Source organism: Myxocyprinus asiaticus, chromosome 29 (assembly GCF_019703515.2).
Source record: "Myxocyprinus asiaticus isolate MX2 ecotype Aquarium Trade chromosome 29, UBuf_Myxa_2, whole genome shotgun sequence".
Lineage (NCBI taxonomy): Eukaryota > Metazoa > Chordata > Actinopteri > Cypriniformes > Catostomidae > Myxocyprinus > Myxocyprinus asiaticus.
In genome coordinates, this window is record NC_059372.1 from 20,923,160 (window position 1) to 20,949,480 (window position 26,321).

The following is a 26,321-nucleotide window of genomic DNA, read 5'->3' on the forward strand; positions in this document are numbered from 1 at the left end:
TGCAGTTCCCTATTCAACCACTAGGGGTAAAACGAAAGGTTGTGAAAGTTGCACACTGTCCTACTCTATTGAATGATGCTGATTTTGTGCCTCTATCTCCTTCAACAAAAAAGCCATTACAAAAAAAAAAAGGTTTATATTGGACATGCAGTTCGCTTTTCAACCACTAGGGGTAAAATGAATGGTTGTGAAAGTTGCGCACTGTCCTCGTCTATTGAATAATGCTGGTTTCGTGCCTCTATGTTTTTTTTTTTTTGTTGTTGTTGTTGTTTTGTTTTTTTTTTACAAAAAAGCTATTAAAAGTTAATTTCGGACATGCAGTTCACACACCAAGCTATTAAAAAAAAAGAAAAAAAAAGGAAATTGCACTTTCTCCACGGTCCCTTACTTACCGCTACGACAAGAGGAACTCTTCCCGGGGTAACTCACATTGCGACTCTTTTGGTAAGAATTTGCTAAGCCGTTTAAGAGTTATCGCTGAATGTGTCTGGAATATCAAAAACAAAACTATCTTAACCTCGCTCAGTTAACCTCTGGGGGTGTCGGAAAAAAACGAACATTTAGAAGGGGTGGAGTAGACTCACACAATCAACTCTTGGTGAAAAATACTTTCTGTGCTCCTACACGTAATCAATTTTGATCTACACTTCTCAGTAGCTTCAATACAAACAGGAAGTTAGATGACAAAATTAGGAAGGGGCGGGCCTGAATAAGGTGAATATCATGTTTCTGTAACAACTTACATAGATATAATAAAACCGTGATGCGTGAAAAACTGTGTCAGAAATTGTCATAATTCTGAGTGAGTTTGATACATTGAAAGATCGATCTTTGTGTTGATATAATGCATTGTGTAATGATGCCGTTTATAACACTTTCCCGTTCATAATGCTCATTTTTAGCTCATATATTAGTAAACTGATTTCTTATGAAATTGGATAATGTACCAGAAACTGTCGATTTTGTTTGTGAGTTTAATGCATATATTAATAGATTGTTCGTCTTGTTTATGATAGGATGCATTGAGCACAGCTGTAGTTTATATAAAAGCACTCTCCCCTGCAGAATATTTATTATTAGAGGCAAAACAAATGATTTCTTGTCAAATAAGAATGATATATTTGTTTTACTAGCAATCTAGCTCATCTGTGATCAGATTTTCTGAAGCAATGGCCAGTTGTGCAGCCAGCCAATAACGTTAGAGCAACAGCAGTAGGAACGCCCACTAGCGACAATAAATACAGAGACTAGCGACATCTAACGACAAAATCGCTGACAGTGTGAATGGGGCTTCAAACGCAGCTGTCTGCGTTTTTAACGGTTGAAGTTAATTTTAACTCTAAAAAACACTGCGCTCCTGCGCGAGACGTTGGCAAAAACACCGAGAGGCGCCGCAACGGTCAAAGACGTCCGTTTATTGCATGTTTACATAGGAAAATATTAGGAAAAACAGCGTGGACGGACGCAAAAACAGGTTCGGTGTGAACAGCCAACCCAGCAAAGACAAAACGTTCCCCTAATGTTAGAATTTGTTTCCCGTTTTGTGGGAACCAATTCCTAACGTTCTAGGAACGTTCTTTTTAGGTTTTTTTTTTTTTTTATTTTTTTTTTTTTATTTTTTTTTTTTTTCGCAACCACAAACGTTCCCAGAACGTTCTGGGAACCAAGAACTGTAAGCTGGGAACTTTCCTGCAACTCCCCGTCTACACTGAGCGGCACGACGCGACCAAATTACAACGTGCACGTGTACATTGTAGCCGGGGCGCATTCGAGTGTTGTTGCGTCACTATCAGGGTAGATGGGCAGTTACTTTGTTTCCTAGAAGATTCTAATAGGATTATGGTTTAATCTCTTCGCTTCGCATGGCTTAGTTCAGGTTCTGTATGTCAGTTACTTTTCTTCGCTCATCTCTATTGAATTGAACGTGTTCATGTCGCTTATGAAACGTTGCTGTATAGGCGGGGTTCAGCGCTTACATTAGATAGATATATTATCTGTTCATAAGGCGTGTTTTTTTTTTTTTTTTTTTTTTTTTTTTTTTGACAGCGTAGGATAGAGTATATAGTAGAGCGCATGAGGAAACTGAACTTATCTGTTTGAGCTGACAAGTTACGGGGTTTGTGTAGCTTGATAAATCCACGTTTCGATTCAAGACGATGGCTGAACATTGCGGAAACAATGGAAAACCAGCTTTTGATAAACCTAAGGTTAGTAGTTTACATATATTTGTTGTTAAAGGTGTATACTAATTAGTATACAACAACCTTTAAAGGTTGTTTTAAAAGACTCCCATGCATCATACTCGTATCATATTAAAATCAACATTGTTCTGAAAAATGTAGATATCTACTGGCTAAAGAGACAAATCCATCTGACAAATGATGCTTCATGTTTTGTTTTATTAAGTTAAATAGTAATAATAAAAAGATTAAAGACTGTAATTACGTGTTTAAAATCGGGGTTTTCCATAAGGGATTTTCCATTTAAAAAATCCTTATTGATAGACAATTAATTGAGGGGGCATGCCTATGATGGTTATGGCCCGCAAAGAATATAAAGAAACATCATAAATAGTAAGATATCATAGAAATTAAATAATTGAAACGTATTTTCTGAATTAAATAATAACAACAGTCATCTTGTAAGATTAGAAGTTAAACGAAACAATGTCTTAATGTTAAATGTCTTTGTGGTCATCTGCATTGCAGTTGATGGATCACAGTTTATATACTAGGTTAAGAAATTCAAACAGAACATCATTTAAATTGGAGCATGTTCATTTATGTCGGGCACACAGTGCACTGGCCAGATACAGCGACAGTGGAAAAACAAGAAAACAGTGCTCCACTTCTAAGCCTAGAAAGGTGGTGCACCGAGAGCATAGTAACTGCCCTTTGGAGTTATTATTTCAATGGCTCAGCAAGCAGAAGTCATTCTGGAGAATGCTGATAAGCAAATAATCTGTGTAAGTGGCAATAACCTAAAGGTGAGCGTCGATGCAATGTCTCTCTTATGCAAGGTGGAGGACTAACATTGGCCTCACCGAGAGTGTAATTCAAGCCTTATTCTTCCTCAGTCCAGCCTAATGCCTCTTCCACTTCTGCACTTGCATTATCTCAAATCCATTTTCACATCCTTTATTGATGGAAATGGACCCATGGTGCTGCTCACTGCTGAATGCTGCTCATCACTGCGTGCAGCTATATATCAATCCTTATTCTTCCTCAGTGCGGCCTAATGCCTCTTCCACTTGTGCACTTGCATTACCTCAAATCCACTTCCTTTACTGATTATGCAATACCCCTGTCCTTCTTTCATTTTTTTCTGTAAATGTGATACCCATCAAATTGTTTGTAAATACACATATTTTAAAGACAAGATTTTACCGCTGCAATAAATACAGTAGTGGCCAAGTGTGCTTACTAGAGGTCGACTGATAATTAATTTAGCAGATACCATTAATTAAGGTGGTGGGAATAGCCTTTTAACCGATTAATCGGCGAATAGCTTTTAAAGTTGGTTAATTGAATTTGTTTGCTTTCTAAGAACATCTTCCTAGTATTTTCTTACGTTGATAGGCCTAGACATAGAGGCTACAAGAGTCCAAATTGAATGAAATCTCAGATGCAGTTTACTGTACAACCAAAATCCCAATATTAACCAGAAAAATATAAGATAGGATGCATAATGCGGGACTTTTAACTATCAAAATCTACATGAAATCAGTAATCAATAATGGTTTTATAAAATAAACATTAAATAATATTCATGCTTCATACGTGTCTTTTCTATAGCGTCATCTCATATTTATGCATATACATGCATTAGTCTAAACAGTGACGTAGGAGACTTAGCTTCTTTACAATGCACAGCATGCAAACATTCACCAGTTTTAACATTTTCTGTGTAAAGGTATTTTCAAATTTTACAACTTCATTGCCATGACGACATAATGCTGTAAACCCTGAAATATAGAAGATTTAAACAACTTTACAGCTCAAATAATAAACAAGTTTTAACAAAAGGATTAATGTAAGTGCTTTTATACAATTATAAACGTAACATTTTTGCCCTCCAAATTTGGCTCCATTCACTTCCATTGTAAGTGCCTCACTGTAACCTCGATTTTTCCTTTTTTAAAGAAAAGGAGGGATGAGTCTAAATAAATTTTTGTGGTAATCAACATTATGCCACAAACGCTTTCCATTGATCTTAACTTGTATTGAACACGGAATATTCCTTTAATAGCACATATATTCACCAGATGAATGGTTTTATTAGTGCTGTCAGTCAATTAAAATTTTAAACATGATAAATCGCATAATTTTTTGTAGTTAATTGCAGATTTTGAAAGTGCTGAAATTTGAAACTAAATACAGTATATGTTTCCCAAAGTCTAAGTGGAAGTTTAAATAAATGAAAGAACTTGTCTCCCCATAGGTTGCATTTTCATTGCAATGGGCATTAAATCTCTTAAACTCTCATCCTCCACAATATTAATCAGCTGGTAGACTGTGACTATCTGCTTTCCTACAGCAAACGTGAAGCTGCATTCATGATTCGCATCAGGGCGTCAATGCCAGCATCAAGCGCCGCTTTGAACTCCACATGAAAAGCCCTTGCAGACAAAAACATGTCATTCTGCATTTTGGAAACAGTTAAGAGTTGACGTGAAAAATACTTGATTTCTAAAACAAGTCCCATCTGGGCTTGTTTTGTACATCAAATAGCGTTAAGAGCTCCTTTCCCCATCATTTGAACACTGATACGAAGCGCTGTTGTGTGTGTGTGGGCAGGTTTAAATGGTTTACAAGGACTTTTTTTTAGGTTACAAACTGGTAATTACAAGGGTATTATGCAATAAATGTGGTTTTTGAGGACATTTCTAGTGTCTCCATAATTTAAATCGCTTAAAAAAACATACTAAACGATGTTTTATTGAAAATTAAAAAATGCAGAAAGTTTTTTGTGAGGGTTAGGTTTAGGGGATAGGGTTAGGGTTAGGGGATAGAATCTGTAGTTTGTACAGTATAAAAATCATTATGTCTACGGAGAGTTCTCATAATGATAGTTGCACCAACGTGTGTGTGTGTATTGTAAAGTGTGCGTCAGTCTAATGACTCCAGGCGGACACATTGCAAAGGTTCTACCCTTCAAACCAGTGTTCATGCTGGTTTATGCTGTATTAATGCTAAATGCGTTAATCGTGATTATGAAAAATGAACTCAAACTTTTTTAATTAATCACATGCGTTAACACATTAATTCTGACAGATATAGCTTTTATATACATTTACATTCACCAGATGACTTTTTTGATATTTATTTATACTTTATATTCAGCAGATATGAAGTTGGAGACAGCATGTATGTACTGACAGGGCACGTTTCCTTATACTCCCATTGTTTCAGTGCATGCGTGCCCTCAATTCAAATTAGAACACTTGATGATTAATCAATCATAAGGATGTACAATATAAGCTTTAATTTCTGCTGAAAACCGATAGTTCCAAGAGTCACTGTTGACACTGATTAACTGGCAAATTAATATTGGTCAACCTCTAGTGCTCACACGTTTAAGGAATTTAGCATTGTAACAGAAGCTTCCCGTTCTTTCAGAAATACAACAACTTAGACACTAGTGTTGTCAAAAGTACCGGTACTTCGGTACCAAGTCGGTACAAAAAAAAAAAAAGATGTAACGATACCAGTGATTCTACAGTTCCGGTAGTATCGAGCAAAGACTTAATTTGGTACCTGCACACTGTCTTACTGACACACTTATTTGATTGTGTGCTCTGTTACTCCTTTTACACTGAAATGCACAACTAATCAAATTAAAATTGTGATATGTCCTAGTGAGATTATTAAACCGCAAAATGCTGCAATCTTAGTCTGTATGAGCTGCATGAGCTTTAAATGAACGTGTGAAGCAGACCGCTCATACACTGGAAAATCAGCAGACTATGAGAATCATTTGCGTTGTATGAGAGATGACAGAGCAGAGCACTAATCCACTCTGAAGTATTATTTTTATATAATTTATATCATTAAATCACAGCATTTGCGCTTTAACGATCACACTGGGCCATGTAGCTGTCACAGTCCGTCTCCCTCATTTTCTTCAAGGACTCTTATTTTGAAGTGTTGTGTTGAGTTTTTAAAGTGTTTCCTTGTTTTGTTATTTTGTGAAATGTTAGCATGTTGAGCTTGATCGTTTGTTTCCACTCCAGCATTTGTTTCCACTCCAGCGTTTGTTTCCACTCCAGCGTTTGTTTCCACTCCAGCTATTATTATTTAAAGATTATAAGAATCTACTCATGCATCTCCTCTCTTCCACTCCTGACACCAATGTTATAGAAGGACTGACCTATAAGGAATACGGATATACTTACCTACTCTTCCAATCGTCTTCCTCCCAGCGTCCTCCTCTACTCCAGCGATCCCACTAATCCTCCTCTTCCACTCATCCAGACCTACATGAGCATGGATCCAACAGAGTTATTCATGGAGCTGTTCAGGCAGGATCTTCCCCTCTTGGACTACTCAACCAAGTTCCTTCACCTCACTGCTTCTACATCAATACCGGACATTTACCTCAAGCCCATTTATGGAATGGGATTAAACTATCACAGACCCACAGCACTTCCAGAGGCAGAAAATCTTTCCTTGGCAAATTACATCCTAGCCACCCTGAATATCCATTACCCTTCACTTTCATCACGTTTGTTAGAGTTGTTGACTCCTCCCTCCACGCCTTCCACGGCCCCTGTCTCCGCGCCTTCCACGACTCCTCCCACCACACCTTCCACGGACCCTGTCTCCACGCCTTCCACACCATCCAATCTCCAAGGTAACTCCTCTCCATTAAATTCCCCTAAATAATTTTTTTGGGGGGGCTCATTCTCTCCAGGTTCCGGTGGTCGATTCCCTGCCGCAGTCAGCGGTAGTGACCACGGAGGTTGCATTTCCCCCTTATGCTGTAAATTATGGTGGGAACCCCGGGCCACAACCTGTACCCATGCCTGCCATGGTTAACAAGCCAGTGCCCATGCCTGGCACGGTTAACGAGCCAGTGCCCATGCCTGCCACGGTTAATGAGCCAGTGCCCATGCCTGCCATGGTTAATGAGCCAGATTCAATGCCTGTAGCCTCGACCGTCCCAGAGACAGTGCCTGAAGCCCCCAGTGTCTTCCACGGCTCTGCCTTCCATAGCTCCGCCTCCCTCGGCTCTGCCCCTCGAGCCTGACCCAGTCCTTGCCCTGTGGCCACCTCCCAGGCCTCCTGACCCAGTCCTTGCCCTATGGCTGCCTCCCAGGCCTCCTGACCCATTCCTAGACCTGTGATCACCTCCCAGGCCTCCTGACCCAGTCCTTGCCCTATGGCTGCCTTCCAGGCCTCCTGACCCATTCCTAGCCCTGTGGCCACCTCCCAGGCCTCCTGACCTAGTCCCTGCCCTGTGGCAGCCTCCCAGGCCTCCTGATCCATTCCCAGCCCTGAAGCCGCCCCCCGGGCCCCCGGATCCATTCCCAGCCCTGAAGCCACCCCCCTGGCCCCCAGATCCATTCCCAGCCCTGAAGCCGCCCCCCATGCCCCCAGATCCATTCCCAGCCCTGAAGCTGCCCCCCAGGCCTCCTGATCATCCTCCTTGGATCCCTCATCTTCTGCGTCATCCTACCCTCCTCATCCATCGTTAGGTGCCAGGAGTCACCCTTTAAGGGGGGGTAATGTCACAGTCTGTCTCCCTTATTTTCTTCAAGGACTCTTATTTTGAAGTGTTGCATTGAGTTTATAAAGTGTTTCCTTGTTTTGTTATTTTGTGAAATGTTAGCATGTTGAGCTTGATCATTTGTTTCCACTCCAGCATTTGTTTCCACTCCAGCGATTATTATTAAAAGATTATAAGAATCTACTCCTGCGTCTCCTCTCTTCCTCTTCCACTCCTGACACCAATGTTACAGTAGGGAACTGTTTATCCGGAGAGGTTAAACTTCCGTCAAAAATGCATGTAAAAAAAGTACGATTCATAATAAAAGCTAAACACCTGATATTGAAGAAATGGCAACTGAAATATATTCTAACTGTATAATAAGATGGAATTCTCACTGTAGAAATAGCAACAATGATGATTATTTTAGTAATAATAATAAATAATGATTAATGAATAATGATTGTGATAATAATATAAATTAAGCAATATATCACAAGCAAGAGTGCTTTTGTACTGAATAAAAGTTAGTTAAAAATGCAGTGGTTGTCCTTAAATGTTGATAAGTAATTGTTCTATTTTTTACTTGTTAAAAGTTTTTAAAAGTTTAAGGAAAAATGTCTGATTAGTCACCATTTTGATAATGAAATGTAATTAAACTTTAAACATGGAATTCTGGAAAAAATAATTTAAAAAAAAGGAAAAAGGGATTTGGGGAAAAAATAAAACAGATTTCAGTAAGATCCTGCTTAAAAACAACGTGTTAGAAACACTTGAAGGAAACATGCATATCTTTTAATTTATTATTTACATTGAAATTTAACTTTAGGCTAAAGGAGTGTGTTCTATAGCACATTATCATATTAACAAATTTTTCGGTGGTATCGAAATTGGTATCGAGAACCGTGAAATTTCACTGGTATCGGTACAGACTACTGAAATTTAGGTACTGTGACAAAACTACTTGACACAGAATAACTGTAGAATAACATATTTACAGAATAGCATGGATATGTTAATACAAATACAAACAGTATTATTATAAAGGTGAATACCATTCATGTAAAATGAAAAGTATTGGTAAAAAGGCTATAAAGTCTCACATGCTTGTTTGAGAATTGCATATTAATTTGTTTTGAATCTTCACCTTAGTCTGTAGTGTAGTGTGAAAGTGTGCCTTGGTAACACACAGCATTACTTACTCTTGTGATGACTCCTTCTAAACATAAATTCAAGTGCCCTTGTTTTGTTGCTTAATTTGTGTTCAAGAGGATTCTTTGTGATTTTTAATACACCTAACGGATAGCTACAGTCACAGGGAGTAATCTATGATACCAATCCTAATCCTAAACTGTACCCTTTATAATATTTGCATTAGAAACTGAACCGATTAAATGGCACTTAACAGGCAGTAACTTCAGTTTTCATATTTTATACAGTTTTTTGCCTGTAGACTTTGTCCCACAACTACTGATTACATGATTATACACAGTGAATGAATACAGAACAGAGGTCCCAGAGAACTTGTTAAATGTGTGCCAACTGACAGACTAAGCACTTTATTTAGTCTGAGTTACAATTAAAGATTCACCTCTAGCTGGAATGCTACAATTACATTGAAGCAGTCGTCCATACACAAGAACACAAAGAAACATTGCTGCTTGTTTGAGCATCCTGACCAGCCCAAAATAGCAACATTGGCTAAACCTGTGGCATGAACTTGGGACGGGACTATTTGTTTGTCCGACTGAAGACAGATGGGGGAGGGTTGGGAAACCTGTTTGAAAACAATCATTATTTTTGCGATTCCCTTTAGTGTTGCTTGAGGCACAGAAATTACACGCTACTCCTTTAAGAGTCATTTGAGCACTGTGCTAATGTGAACAATCCAGTCAATCTCATCAATATTTAAACAAGATGTCATCCATGCATCTCTAGCCGTCTCCAAGCCCACCCTCTCACTGACAGTAGTGTTAGACTATTTTAAATTTTGCAATATATCTACAAACCACATTCTAGTACGAAGAAATGGAGTCAGACTTGGTAGGCCGATTTGGTCTAATTGGGAAAGTGTTTTTCCACTAAGCATCTTCCTTTTGATATTTGAGCACAGATGCTGACATGGCTCACATGATGACAGGCAATCCGTCATGGTAGAGCATGTGAACATCCACAAACTTTAGATAACAACTTATTCATCACAATATTCTAAAAATAGTATGCTTCTGCACCAAAATGTATTCAGGTTGAAATGAAAACAAAGAGGTTGCTCATTATAACAACATAACATCATATTGCAGTGAATAACAGTACATGTTGTAATATCTATTCTAGTAAATAGTGCAATTAGATCTGCAGTGCAAGTGTATAAATTCAGGAGCCCTTGTGTCCAGTAGATTGTTTGCTTTCTGAACTGAAAGAAGAACGAGGCAGACCAGAGGGCTCTCACGTAACATGACTGAGGAAAATATTCCCTCACTGCAGTCCCATTGGGCCAGTCATATCCCCATGCTCTGTTAACATGATCCAAGTAACTGAGAGCTTAAAAGCCAATGAAGTGAAAGCATGAAAACTGACATCATCCTTGTTTACTCCAGCCAAAGACACACAGTGTCTATCTAAATCATTGTTTAAGAATCCTAAAAATGTTTTTATGACATATGAGCATGTGTATTTCCATCACTGGAAACTGTGCTTTAGGTGTTGATATCATATTATATAAAAGGCTGCATGCACACAACCGTTACTTTTCTTCTGGGGGTGGGGGGAGGGGCTTATTACGGGGCTAAATAAAATGTGAAAAGCCCCCTCAAAAGTTGTTGGATCTGAGATGTTGGTCCCTGATGGGACAGGCGGGCCACATTTTAGTCAGTGATTAAACATACTATTAGATCAAATTATGCCAGTCTGAGAGGGTTTTTACAAAAAAATTTGGAAAGGGGTCAGCATTCTTCAACAGAACTGTCTCTCCTCTTGGGTTCTTCTTTATGGATTTTGGTGGGTTTCACAGCTGATGGAGAACAAGGGTCACAATGTAGTTTGGTCGTCTGTCAGCATAACTCACCATGCTCTCACGTTGGAGCCATTACATTCACTTCTATAAATGGGATCCCCGGACTTTCCATTAAACTCATTTCACCCAACTGTGCATTCTATATTCTAGATGTGCTCCAGGAGGAGTATTTCACAACTGTGCGGGAAGGAGATTCCACAAGCCACTTGCATACAACTTACTGAAAGCTGAGCTTAAAATGTTTCACAAATGTGCCTTTGCTCTGTGGTATCAAAATGTATCTGTATGCTAAGGGAAGTTGTAATACTTCATTGTGACATTTGTCACCTAGTTCAGTCCTTTATTTAGTACTGAATTCAATTCAGTTTATTTGTAGTGCTTTTAACAATGCATATTGTTCCAAAGCAACTTAAAAATAAATACATTTACATTCATGCATTTTTACACTTTTTTTTTATTCAAGGTATTCATTTTATCAGTTTGCGTGTTCCCTGGGAACTAAACCCATGATCTTAGCATTGCTAGCGCCATGCTCTACCAGTTGGGCTACAGGAACATCAATAAATAGAGAAATATAAAAACAGTACAAATTCAATTCAGTGTATTTGTTCAGCGCTTTTACAATACATACTGTTTTGTTCTAAAGCAGCTTTACAGAAATAGACAAAAATTAAATAATCAAGAAATAAAAAGTGCATGACATAAAAATTATGGGTAAAACACTGAATAACCTTCTGTCTTAAATATCTTTGCAGGTTGAGCTACACGTGCATCTTGACGGCGCTATCCGTATAGAGACTGTTATAGATGTTGCAAAGTAAGGGACAATTTATGTATATTATTATCATGACCCCCCTATCAAGATAATTCATTTTGGTAATGAATAAGAAACAATTACTTAATAAGTAGATGATCAGAATATGATAAGATGACAAGAAAAGGTTTGTGAACCCTTTGGAATTACCTGCATTTATGTAAAAAGTATGTGAACACCTAGGCAAATAACGTCAGCAAGACTATTTAGAGTCAAGAGTTGGCAAACCTGGCATCCAATTAATGAATGAGATTGGAGGTATGGGTTAGAGCTACTTTGACTTATATAAAGCTCTCAACATTTTTAGTTTGCTATTCACAAGAAGCATCTGCTGATGTGGACAGTGCCTCGTAAAAAATGAGATCTCAGAAGACCTACGATCAAGAATTATTGCTTTGCTTAAAGCTGGAAAGGGTTACAAAGTTATCTGGAAGAGCTTAGATATTCATCTGTCCACAGACAAATTGTCTATAAATGGAGACGATTTAGTACTGTGGCTACTCTCCCTAGAAGTGGCTGTCGAGTGAAGATGACTCAAAGGGCACACCGCAGATTGCTCAATGAGGTAAAAAATAAACCTAGAGTGACAGCTAATGACTTGAAAGAATTACTGGAACTGGTTAACATCTCTGTTCATGAGTCTACTACCGTATATGGAAAACATTAAACAGGAATGGTGTCCATGGAAGGATACAACGAAAGAAGCCACTGCTTTCCAGCAAAAACATTGCTGTGTGCCTGAAGTTTGCCAAAGACCACCCTGACATTCCACCACACTACTGGAAAAATGTTTTGTGGACTGATGAACCTAAGGTTGAATTGTTTGGGATGAACACGCAGCACTACGTATGGTGTAAAAATGGCACTGCATACCAACATGAAAACATCATCCCAGCAATGAAGTATGGTGGAGGGAGCATCATGATTTGGGGCTGCTTTGCTGCTTCGGGGCCTGGACTACTTGCTATTATCAAGGGAAAAATTAATTCCAAAGTTTATCAAGATATCCTACAGGATAATGTCACCAGCTTAAGCTCAGTAGAAGTTGTGTGATGCAGCAGGACAATGACCCTAAACATTGAAATAAATCCACTACAGAATGGCTTCAAAAAAAGGAAATCTACCTTTTGGAGTGGCCCAGTCAGAGCCCAGACCTTAACCCAATAGAGATGCTGTGGGATGACCTCAAGAGAGCTGTTCACACCAGAAATCCTAAAAATATGACTGAGCTGAAGCAGTTCTGTAAAGAAGAATGATCTAAAATTCCTTCTGAACATTGTGCAGGTCTAATCCGCAGCTACTGGAAATGCTTGGTTGAGGTTATTGCTGCCAAAGGAGGATCGACAAGTTATTAAATCCAAAGGTTCTTTTACTTTTTCCACAGCACTGTGAATGTTCAATGGGATATGTTCAATAAAGACATGTAAGATTATAATTGTTTGTGTGTTGTTAGCTTAAGCACATTGTGCTTGTCTATACTTGTGATGTGAAGATGAGATCACATTTTATAACCAATTAATGCAGAAAACCAGCATATTCCAAAGGGTTTACATACTTTTTCTTGTCACTGTATCTTGATAAGTACATGTTTGAGAGTGCAGATATTTGGATTCCCAATTGTCATCAGATTATTGTTATAGTTATTACCCAATTGTTATTATACGATAAGGTTCGAATTGTTAACATTAGTAAATGCATTAGGTATTGTAAATATTTTTGTAAATATTATTAACAATATTATTTATATATCTTTACATATTTATTAATCTTATTTAATGTTAATTTATGAAAATATAATTATTCATTGATAGTTCATGATCATTCATAGTGTATTAGCTAATGTTAACACATATACAATTTGTTAAAATACAATCAAATTAAATACAAATAAATAATGTTTAAATTAACATTAACCAAGATTAATAAGTGCTGTACAATATTGTTCATTGTTCATTTGAACTAATCACATTAACTAATGTTAACGAATACAACCTTATTGTAATGTGTTGCCAAGAAGTTATCACATAAGCTTTTAATTCATTATTAACAAATCAGCAACACCTGCTCTTCTTAGGTAAATACATACTGTAAACCCATAGTTCTGGGCAGTTCTGTGGTCTTTTCATTGAAATTTTACAGCAATAGAAAGCTCTTCAGTGAAATGGTTTCTGTAACCCATTCTCTCTACTCTCACTGTGTCTCAGGAGGCGAGGAATCACTCTTCCTAAAAGCACTGTGGCTGAAATGAGAGACCTGTGCACACTTAAAGAGCCATCCACACTCACAGATTTCCTTGGCAAGTTTGAGCACTACATGCATGCCATTGCGTAAGTAGTTGTGCTGAGAAAATAACTGCTGACTTCATATAAAACCTGTTATTGCTTGCAGACCTTGTATGAAAGGCTTAACAATTGTTATGATTGCCAGACTGGCCCTATCCCAAATGGTCCCCACTTTGGTGTTGTTATGTGGCATAGACTGTCAGGTTGTAGCAGTAGCTCCCATCTTCTTCAGTGGAACACAAAGGGAGATTTTAGGCAGAATGTTTGGTAAATGACAGCCTCAGTCAACACTGAATGGTGACTGAGGCTGTCATTCACCTAATATTCAGCCTAAAATCTCCTTTTGTGTTCCACATAAGAAAGAAGTCAAACGGGCTTGTAAATGTTATTTTTAGGTGAATTATCCCTTTAAAGGCAGCATAAACTGTTGAATGTAACTTCTGTGTATTGGCTATTATTGACCACAAGAATGTTTACAATTACATTAAACAGATGCTTTTTTCCCCCAAAGCCACTTATTGTACGGTGTATTTAAGCTATGCATTTCATCAGTATGTGCATTTCCTGGGAATAAAACCCATGACCTTGACGTTGCTAGCCCCATACTTTATCAAATGATCTGTAGGTACACAATGAATTCTATGCATGTAGACTCAAATTTGGCACCAATCTGAAACTTGGCTTAAGTAGTGCTTAAGTACACAGTGTACAGAGTGTACACAATCTAAATACTACAATAACCTTTCTGATGTCCGGCATACATCTTTACATGCAGTTCATGCTCCAGCATACCTAATCATGGCAACTGACATATACCTCTGAACAGGCTTTTCTGTTGTTTGCCCCATCCATGCACACTGTCCTCTAAACAAGAGTTTGTAAGGTTTGGATAATGTGGTATTTTCCACACGTGTCCACTCAGATTCACAAACAGCCGGCAGTTTTTTGGGCAGGAAGCTGACATGCTTAATTTTAAATAAATTTCCCATCCACTGAGGCTTTAAAATGGGCCTTGTTTGCAGCATGTGCACCCCCTCCCCATCCCATAACAACATGAGGAACTCACTGGCTGTTTTTGGTACCCACTGGAGTCTTTATTTTCTAATGCGGTAGGCAGGTTCAGTGCATGTCATGTGGTATACACCAGAAACATGCATTGTTGCTGCATTCAAGTAGGCATTTTAATTAGTACTTTTAAGCATGTTTACTAAGAGAGGAAAATCAAACATAATAATAAAATTTTACTGAACTGTTAAAATGTATCATAGCATAACATTGTTAATGAGGCATTAAAAAGTATCATTGCCTTTGAGATCTTGTGCCAGTTGTGGGTGGTGCTTTTTATGAGTGTGTAAATCATATTGTAAGTTGGTACATTCAGTCAATTCGTTTGGGTTCAACCAGAGGACGTGTATTTTGTGTTTCATCATTTACACACACTCAAGTTGTTTCAAACTGTTTGACTTTCTTTTGTGGAGCACAAAAGGAGCCTCAGTCACCATTACCTTTCATTGTATGGAAAAAGATGCAATGAAAGGGAATGGTGACTGAAATTTAACATTTTGCTTAACATCTTTTGTGTTCCATGGAAGAAAGAAAGTAATGTTGGTTTAGTAACAAAAATAAGAAATCTTTAAAAATCTAGTTTAAATCAAGTTTGTAGAAATTTTATATTTGTGTCCATGTTGACTTAAAAAAATAATAAAAAAAAGAATAATTTAATGACTTAAGAAGTAAATGGCTTTAAAATACTTTTCTTGCACCTTAAATACATAAGAATGTGCACAATCATTAATTAATAATAATAAAAAAAATAAAAAAAAAGTTCAAGAGTCAAGAATATAAAAAAGTTTCTCAGGTTTGCTCCATATTACCTGAAAAAATTTGCCTTTTCATAAAAATGTCAAAATATCTCAAATTTAAAAAAAAGTGGACAAAAGTTTTCCAAATATTAATAATATATATATTAAAATAAAAACTACTTATGCTAGTATTTATTTTTTCAAGAATTCCATCTTTTAATGAGACCGTCTCCGAACAGTTGCACATTACATTTTTTACAGATATGAAAGTGAGACATAGTTTTTTTTTACATAGTTTTTTTTTTTCATATTAAAACAATAGTTCATGTATAGTTCATGACAATTTTTATTTTTTTTAGTTGTTCAGTAACATTAACAATTGTGAATCAGGTGATCACAGAAGAGGTATGTCTTCAGATGTTTCTTGAAGATACCGTATGTCTTGAAGGTCACGAGGGGCCGTTCAGGCAAGGGGTGGGATTGTCATGGTATCTTATCCCTTCCATGTTCCATCTACAGAGGAGACAGAGAGGCCATCAAGAGGATAGCTTATGAGTTTGTAGAGACAAAGGCCACAGAGGGAGTGATCTATGTTGAAGCGCGATACAGCCCTCACTTTCTGGCCAACAAGGGAGTGGATCCTCTACCATGGGGCCAAAAAGAGTGAGTGTACTCTCGTATGTTAATCATGTGAGATATTAATTTAATTGTCTTTGTTTTTATGTTGCAATGATAATTTTGATGTCACCTTGGTGTTTTAAAAGTGTACTCAGTAATTTTTTAGTAAAGGGATAGGTCACCCAAAAAAGAAAATTCTCTAATCATTTACTCACACTCATGCCATCCCAGATGTGTGTGACTTTCTGTCTTCTGCTGAACTCAAACAAAGATTTTTAGAAGAATATCTCAGCTCTGTAGGTCTGTATGGTGGCCTGAACTTAGAAGTTCCAAAAGGCATATAAAGCCCATATAAAAGTAATCCATAAGACTCCAGTGGTTAAATTCATGTCTTCTGAAGTGATATGATAGGTGTGGATGAGAAACAGATGAATATTTAAGTCACTTTTGACTATAAATCTCCATTTTCACTTTCACGTCCACATTCTTCTTTTGTTTTTGGCGATTCACATTCTTCGTGCATATTGCCGCCTACTGGGCAAGGAGGAGAATTTATAGTAAAAATAGAAGAACACTGGTAACCATGTGTTGATTAATTTTATGCTGCCTTTATATGATTTTTGGAGCTTCAAATTTCTGCCCACCATTCACTTGCATTGTATGGGCCTTCAGGGCTGAAATATTCTTCTAAAAATCTTTGTTCGTGTTCAGCTGCAGAAAGTTATACACATCTGGGATGGAATAGGGTGAGTAAATGATGAGAGAATTTTCATTTTTGGGTGAACTATCCCTTTAATGTTGCGCTGGATGATATGGTAGTCATCTTGGACTTATACTGACATCTAGAGGTTACTGATGACATTGCAAAAATGTGCTATTCGCAGTCAGCCATGAGCAACTTGTGTCTGTGTCTGATAATAGAGTGCAACAGTCTGGTTCCGAAAGTAAAAAGGGGAATTGATTATTAACCATAACTTTAAAGAGACAGACCTGCCGTGAGCTCTGAAGTTGTTATTCAATGCTTCTTCTGTCATAGCCATCTGTCTGCATTATTTCAACTTAAAAATCATGTTTAATAGTGAAATTCCTGGTGAAGAACTACATTACCCAAGATCCTAAGGGGAAACTCTCAATATGCTTATATATTTGTATATACTGTATTTGCACAATACTTAATGGGATTTATTCCCTCATAAAAGACGGTAAGTACACAGTCTCGTACCTTTGTCTTTTTTGTCAAATTATTAAATAATTTTCTGCTTCAAATCAAAGCTTTGAAAGTTGTGATTCACATTGATCTGAGCTGGTTGGTGTGGTTCATGACTTAGAACTCTTTTATGAAACATTTTGTGAAATCTATATAAAAAAATGCAATTGGAAAAATACTTCTGGAACCAGGACGTCTGAAAAAGTGGGCGGACACGGTTGCACTCTTTTGTCATGTGATCTCAATATGGCAGCCCCCATGAGACAGCCCGGCTCCATGTAAAATAAAACAGCTTTATTTAGGCTACTGAAATGTCTGGAGTCTTCATTTCATGTGAGTGTACATAATATTAACATTATTTTACTACAAAACTACTATTCATTTCTTTTGGCATAACATGTTTTTAGTGAAGAAAAATTAGTGAGTGCACCTTTAATATTATCAACTAAGTTTGCTTTTGCACAATAATTCTGTTCTGGGCTTTGTTCTTACTATCCTCTCCTCTTCCTCCCAGAGGGGACATCACGCCAGAGGATGTGGTGCGCCTGGTGAATGAGGGCTTTAGCGAGGGGGAAAAGGCCTTCAAAACCAAAGCCAGGTCCATTCTGTGCTGCATGCGTGACATGCCAAGTAATGCATTCTCACCCCCACCCCCACAGTTTGTGCTGTGTGTGTAGAGGCCATGACTTACTGTCATCCTTGAGGTTAAAACCCATTAATCCACTGCTGCTCTCTGCTCATGCCTAAAGGTGTTTAATCTTCATGACACTCAAACCAGCCTCCTCCTGATTGGCTCAGATTTTTTGTTCCTTATGATTACACTACATGGCCAAACGTATGTGGACATTTCCATGGTGGTTAAGACTAGTTTATGCTGGTGGACCATACCCAAGATGTAAAAGCTAATGTAGTTAAGAAGCCTGGTGGGGAAACCAAAACACTACCATCCCATGCTGGGGACCAGCACCTAAAAAAAAACTGTGCTGTTCTTTGGATACTAGTAGTTCCAGTGAAGAGAATTCTTAATGCTAAGCCATACAATGATATTCTAGAGAATTGTGTGCAACCAAATTTGTGGCCCTTTTTGTCCCAGTGTGTCAATGCCCCTGTGCACAAAGCAAGGTCCACAAAGAACCTGAATGGAAAATTGAGAGGAGAAAAGAGAAGAACCATGCTCAACATCAGCCTGACCACACCGATGCTCTTGTGGATGAATGGGAGCAAATCCCTGCAGCCATGTTCCAACATGTAGTGGAAAGCCTTGCCAGAAGAGTAGAAGCTGTTATATCAGCAAAGAGATGGAGTGATGCAGATGGTTTTGAAATAAAATGTTCAAAAAGCACATAAATAAGTGTGGTGACATATGTTTAGCAATGTAGTGTGTCATTCTTTAGAAATGCTAAAGAGATTTTGGAAGCTTTGGTGCTCATTGTGCAATATGTTTTGTAAACTCAAGTAAATTCAAGTAACTTGGGTAATTTTCACAAAACCTGTTAAGAAAATGTATAAGAAAATGAAGCCTACATTTAGGATGATGAGTATTTTTTGCATTGTGACCTTATTTTCTAAACACTTAAGCATATTTTACCCCCCAGTTGTCATTACTGTAACACATCCGGACATTTTACTTGTACTTTTCCCATTTTTTACGATTATTCTCATTACTGTTACACAGTCTTTTATGTTACTGTGTTCCAGCAGAACAGATGCTGTTGGAAAATGATTTCTTTTAATTAAAATAAGCACAGATAAAAGGCAATGCCAAGGGAGTATTATAGTATGATGTTTAAATACTTTACCATTTAAATAATAATTAATTTTTTCCATGTTGTTGAAGTCAGATTATAATAATGACCATCTTTTTTTGCATTGCTCTAATAAGAATTGGGGGTAAAGGTGTGTAGCTGTCATGAAAATAATGTCACAATGTAAAAAATCTTAAAGGCCCTAAAAATAGGCTCCATGGTATACATGCAAAATATAATTTCTCATTTGTTTCTTTAGATTTTTGAGTAAAATAGTACCAAGAAATTTTCCTGACAGGTTTCTTGAGAATCACCCCCTTGGAAACACAACATATTTGTCATGTAGCAGGAAGTAACAGTCACCTACAGATCACCTTTCATCTTGAGAATGTCACATTGCATGATATATAAGAGTCAGTTAAGGACATTATGTTTTTATAGATTTTAAGTAACATTGTATGATACACTTGATACACTTGGTATTAGCAATTCATAATTAGTGACCGTATTGAAATCAGCCAATATTGTTATATATATTTTTAATTATCTGCATTTAATTATGCATCGCTTATTTAATTATGGCCTAATTGGTTGATAAAATCAGGGCATATTTTTTCCAGTTCAAATTGCATACTCTTGTTTTATGCAAGGTTATGAAACTACTAAACATTTATCCTTGTTTTATACTGTACATTAAGATGGTTCAATGCCTGAGTTCACTTGTAAAAATGATGTATAGGAACAGTATTGGCCATATTATAACAATACTTATTGGCTGTTGGTATTGGTTGATTTCTAGATGTAACTGACAAGACACCCAAATCAATGACTGTCATAATCTTATGCTTTAATATCGCCATCTGTTTGTGTCATTTGTGCAGATTGGTCTATGGAAGTGGTCGAGCTATGTAAGAAGTATAGTAATGATGGAGTCGTGGCTATAGATCTAGCTGGAGATGAATCCAAGGACTGTGAGGCATGTCCAGGACACAAGAAAGCATTTGAGGTAAAAAGTCACTTGTTATGAAAACAAAACTATTGGCTGTAAAGTTTACTGCAAACCTATTTTAGAGAGCTGTATTGGAAATTGATACATGTTTAACATTATTTAACATGTTAATGATTTCTATGGATGTGTTGCTCTCAGTAGATAAATCTGTGAAAGTTCAACCCATCTTTATTAGGCCTGTAAAGAAACAACTGTGCCTGCACTGGATTCATGGAATCTTAAAGAACATATATGATAATTCCATGTCATGTCAACATAAATAGTTGTCGAGGTCTTCTTTTCTGATTTCGCAGTAATTTGTTTTAACATGCTGCCTACAGTATCTCCTACAGAACAAATACATTTTGTCCAGGACTATTTGAATAACTTTATATATACAGTTTTGGCAGTTGTAGTCTAACCCTGACAGTCGTGTTAACAGTTTAATTAATGGATGCATTGAAAACCATGAGATTTAAGTGTATTTTGCGATCTATACACACTTGCGTAATCTATCATTTAAATAACATAGATACAAAGACATCTGTTTGGACTATTAGCGTGCATAGAGCCAGAGCTAAGACATTCAGGAAACAAAACACATTCCTTATTATCTCTTGATCTAAACTGAAATGTGCAAACACTGTGCTAATGTAGTTAGACCTTACTGTAGTATTACATTTTAATTTTTATATTTTATTTCTATTTTATTTTAAATTTGCCATTGCAATTTAGTTGAGCTTTTATTATATATTATTATAATTATATATAATAATTATTATAGGTCTAACCACATTAGCACAGTGTTTGCACATTTCAGTTTAGATCATGAGATGATAAGGAATATCGTATATATATATATATATATATATATTGGTAGTAGTAGTTTCAGTTAAGTTTATCCAGTGTATTTAGTTTTTATTTAATTTTAGTTAACTAAAATAGCCTTGATGGATGCTAGATGGTAGTATGCTAATGTGTTTAGTTTTTTGTTTTATTTTATTTTTTTATGTAGTAGTTTCAGTTTAGTTTATCCAGTGTATTTAGTTTTTATTTAGTTTTTAGTTAACGATAATATCCTTGTTGGATGCTAGATGGTTGGATGCTAATGTGTTTTGTTTTGTTTTCTCTTGTTTTGCTTTTTATATTTTCTGCCTATGCAGAAAAAACAGATGTTGCTGGCTGATATCTATCAGTGTGTTTATTGAGTTTTGTTTTTGACAGAAAGCAGTCACATATGCAGTCCACAGAACAGTGCATGCGGGGGAAGTGGGCCCACCCTCTGTTGTGAGAGAGGTACGAATCTTCTGTTTTGGTCAGCATAAAGTTCCACCTTCTGCTATCTCTACTAGATGTAATATTGTCAAACAATGCTGAGTTGGTACTTCACTGTCGACTTCAGGTTTATTTTGTCTGTAAAGTACATTTCACCTAATCATATTCTAGATATTTTAGAAAACACATTAAAAAACCCTGCTCTGGTCATTTTCAAAATGCCACACCATAAAAAAAAAGACTCAGACATGAATGTGCTTGCCAGCGCTTCCCAAAATGTGCATTGTCTTTGCAGGCTGTAGACGTTCTAAAAGCAGAACGCATTGGCCACGGCTACCACACGCTTGAAGATGAAGCACTGTACAAACGACTGCTTAAAGAAGACATGCATTTTGAGGTAAAACTATTTAGGGATACCAGTCTAGCAAACTTTTCTTCTGCTTGATGACAAATTTTAGACAGTTCTAAGAAGTGCTTTGAGGTACACACCCATGTAATCTTCACTACTTGGAATCTTCACTAATCATTATTAGTCTGATTAAAAAAATGCATGGCATTATACTGTATCCTTATTATGTGTATGTTTCACTGGACTCTGGTCTTGGTCAAAGTGCTCAGATACAATAATGGCCCAATATTTCAAACATTTCTAGTTGAGTAACCCATTCTATTGGACATAGACAGTATATATATAAATATATATATATATATATATATATATATATATATATATATATGTATATGTATACTTTATGAATGTCATGTCAAATTAAGTGTTATCTGCAAACAAATTATGCTGGACCTACTTTCAGAACTAACTTCACTTTCCTGAGACATTTTTACAAATATGTTAAACCATTTGATCTCAAGGTGATTTTTAGTGGATGTGTGAATTCAGTTCCCCTCAAGTTCACATTCACACAGGTGTAGTTCTTTACAAAAACTATGGACTGTGTTTCACTAACGCTTAGCTACCAGGAAGTGTCCAAATTCATTTTGTCTTAACTTTGAACAGTCTATATATCATTTAATCATTTTAAACCTAACAACTTCTGTTTGGGAAATATTTTGCATGAAAAATGTGCTTGTGCTATGTTTCTTCAGATATCAATAAATACCACTTTGTTTGATATTTTGTTATTGAATGCAATGACTTTGGACATTTTTAAGGGTGGCTTTATAGTCATATGTTTTGGTTTTTTGTATATTCAACTTTGGCTTTTACATATGTAAATGAAGAATGCAAGGCACAGTTGGTTGTTTCATCTTTGACAATATTCAGTATTTTTTAGACCTTTATACTTTATGCCCACTTACCTCACCGATGTAACTATTAATGTAGCCAATGCAGTTGCACAGCGAACAGTAATCACTGGTTGATTATTTATGTTGTCTGTCCTATCTTACACACCTGACTCAAGTAATTATCTCTTTAGCAGAATGCCACATAAACTGAATTGGGTGTGTCAGATAAGAAAGACATAAAATATGCAGGGGGCCAGAGCCCTCAGTAACAGGATTTAGAAACACTGAAGTGGAGGATTATCTGAAATGTAAACTCATACTTCCCTCTGCTGGACAGAATTTCAACATTCTTGTTTATAAACGTGTCTTTGGATATTCGAGTATAATAATATTTACATTTTAGCAGCAAGGGTATTTATGAGATGTTTAAATGTTCATGATGTTGCAATGCCACTGTGATCCTGATTTGTGTTTGTGTGTGTGTTTCCCTTCTCTAGATGTGTCCTGTTTCTAGTAGACTGACAGGAGCTTGTAGCCCAGACTTCAAGAAACATCCTCTCATCAGGTACCATATTCACATAGCTTAACATTATGCTCATCACATTACATGCCAAATTAAAATATATAGAAAGCTTATATTATCTATTTCTGTACCTAAACTTTGTTTTAATGTTAAATGCAGTGTAGAAAACGTCTTGTTTCCAGGAAAAAATATAATGCATTTAACATAAGAAAAATTGCATAAAATATTGAGATTTATTTTCTGAATATACTCTCACTGAGTACTTTATTAGGAACACCTGTACATCTACTTATTCATGCAATTATCTAATTAGCCTATCATATGGCAGCAGTGCAGTGCATAAAATCAGGCAGATACAGGTCAGGAGCTTCAGTTAATGTTTACATCAACCATCAGAATGGGGAAAAAAGTTATCTCAGTGATTTCGACCATGTCATAATTGTTGGTGCCAGACAGGCTGGTTTGAGTTTTTCTGTAACTGCTGATCTCCTGAGATTTTCACACACAACTGCTGATCTCCTGGGATTTTCATGACAACAGTCTCTAGAGTTTACTCCGAATGGTGCTAAAAACAAAAAAACATCCAGTGAGCGGCAATTCTGCATACCGAAACATCTTTTTGATGAGAGAGATCAACGAAGAATGGCCAGACAGTTTCGAGCCAACAAAGGCTACGTTGAACCTTGAGTCAGATGGGCTACAACAGTAGAAGACCAAGTCAGGCACTTTATTAGGACCATATAAAGTGCCCAGTGAGTGTATATATTACTAGAAAACAAGAAAAAAATGAAGAAATGATTTGCAGTGTATTACAGCAAAAAGGAGTTAAAGGGATTTCTCTTTTTACTCTTTATAATGTGTGCATGCACATCATGTGTTTCAGATTCAGGGAGGACAAAGCCAACTACTCCTTAAACACAGATGACCCCATGATCTTAAACTCCACCTTGAACTCAGACTATCTGGTGGCGCTGAAAGACATGGGCTTCACTGAAGAGGAATTCAAGAGACTGGTAAAACACATTTTGCTAAAGAGGCTCCCTTCACTCTATTTTTTTTTTTGGTCTAATAAAGTTCAAGATTCCCATATAATAATGACAAGGGCATGTTTTTCTGAATTAACCTGCCTGCTTCCCTTCCCACAGAACATAAATGCAGCTAAGTCCTGCTTCCTTCCTGCAAAGGAGAAAGAGGAGCTTGTTAATCAACTTTATGAGGCCTATGGCATGCTGAACAGCACCAGCTTTTAAGCACAGCACTGTTGTAAACAACTATGCAGCATGCAGAGCCTTTCAGAACATTTGCCTTTACACAAGTGAATGTGCGCCCTAATTCCTTGAAACTTACTTCTCAGAAAGCTGGAGAACTCGAACCCACATTTCCTAGTGAAATGTGTAAATTACACCACACTGAAGATCAAATAAGTCAACTTTCATTTAGATGTAAACATGCAGTTTATCCACATACAGTAAGTGTTAGATAAACCACATTTATATTCCACTAGCCACTGTCCTTAGCATAATGTGATCGACTATATGCAAGAATGTAATATCTATTACTCATACTGCATAAATACACAAATATAGCCCACTATACCGTCACACAGTTATTCTAGTTAACCAAAACGAAAAATAACTAAAATAATTTTCGTTAACTAAAATAAAAATTGAAAATATTGGAAAAAACTGAAACTAAAATACTTTTTCATAACTCCAAAACTAACTAAAATATAATAAAAATTCTCAAATTCATTTTAGTTTTTGTTATACTTGGGTGAATATGGACAAAGTGGGACACTTTCACATTTTTATTTTCTTGACGCTTTGAATTATGATCCAAACGACACATAACCTAACGTTATACCTTTGAAGAAAGCTTAGGATGTCTTCTACCTTAGTCAAAAGCAAAAATTAAGAAATATTCAATAATGGGAAGTAGAACCTTTGAAGATCCTCTTGACCAAATGCCAGATGCATTTAAGCAACAGGGCCTACGGGTAAAGTGGGACAGAGTAAAAATTATTCTCTAGAATTTATATATATATATATTTGAAATAAAATGTTGTATTTTCTTCAACACTTTCACATCATAACATTAAGTTAACTCTTACTTGTTTATAAGCTTAACTAGATTTACCTAAAATTTCTGTCATTTTTTTTACCATTGCTTTTCACACCAGTGGTCATGAAATTAGTTCTGCCACACATCCCAAAGTAAAATCATAAATTTTGAACCTCAAAAAGATAAAGGGATAGTTGACCCAAAAATTTAAATTCTCTCATCATTTACTCACCCTCATGCCATCCCAGATGTGTCTGACTTTCTTCTTCTGCTGAACACAAATTAAGATTTTTAGAAGAATATTTCAGCTCTGTAGGTCCTTACAATGGAAGTGAATGGGGTCTGAAACTTTGAACCTCTAAAAAGCACATAAAGGCAGCAGAAAAGTCTTCCATAAGACTCCAGGGGTTTAATCTATGTCTTCTAAAGTGATCTAATCTGTTTTGTGTGAGAACAGACCAAAATGTAACTCCTTTTTCATTGTACATCTTGCAATTGCAGTCTACAGGAACGATCATGATTTCAAGCTCAATTACACTTACTAGAAAAGTTCGAAGAGTGCTAGATGGCAAAATGATTAACTCAGGAATTGCCATTTCATCTTTTAAATGTTGAAGTTGTGGAGTTGATCATACCTCAGTGAACCATAACAAATATTGTGTTTTACATTGTGTAATATAATGTGAACTGCACAGGAAAACATAGGGACTGGGAATGTTGTGGGGCTTTAAAGTAAGGGACTTTAACACTTGCTGTATAGTAGATGATCAATACAGATAATTTTGCATCTGAAATGATTGTTGTGTCATTCTTGACCTGTAATGAGAAAGTTAAAAGAGGAGGAATTTGTTTTAGTGCAATTGATATGGTTTATGCAGTTTTCGACGACTGTCATGATCATTTTCCTAAATTTGAGCAAATGAAAATCCAATGCAAATATCTTCCTAAGGCACTCGGTCAGTACCCGCACCCTAAATTTAAAAACTTCGTTCCAGTGGGAGTCCACAAGAAAGTTGAAAGTAAATGTAACACCTGCTTGAT

General features: G+C 36.7%; 1 protein-coding gene across 4 annotated transcripts; it reads left to right on the plus strand.

Annotated features, from left to right (window-relative positions):
• The first annotated feature begins 1,791 nt into the window (after positions 1-1,791).
• LOC127419614 (adenosine deaminase-like) lies at positions 1,792-26,061 on the plus strand. 4 transcript variants are annotated; one of them, XM_051661152.1, is made up of 12 exons: positions 2,062-2,207; positions 6,360-6,852; positions 11,476-11,537; positions 13,739-13,861; positions 16,138-16,281; positions 17,958-18,073; positions 20,070-20,194; positions 21,401-21,472; positions 21,747-21,848; positions 23,194-23,261; positions 24,103-24,232; positions 24,365-26,061. In XM_051661152.1, the coding sequence occupies exons 4-12, from the start codon at positions 13,779-13,781 to the stop codon at positions 24,467-24,469; spliced, it is 945 nt and encodes a 314-aa protein (XP_051517112.1). In that variant the 5' UTR covers positions 2,062-2,207; positions 6,360-6,852; positions 11,476-11,537; positions 13,739-13,778; the 3' UTR covers positions 24,470-26,061. The 4 variants fall into 4 exon arrangements, with proteins under 4 accessions (XP_051517111.1, XP_051517110.1, XP_051517112.1 ...); XM_051661153.1 differs by having other exon boundaries at positions 2,098-2,207; positions 6,422-6,852; XM_051661150.1 differs by lacking the exon at positions 6,360-6,852 and having other exon boundaries at positions 1,793-2,207.
• Positions 26,062-26,321: the final 260 nt, after the last annotated feature.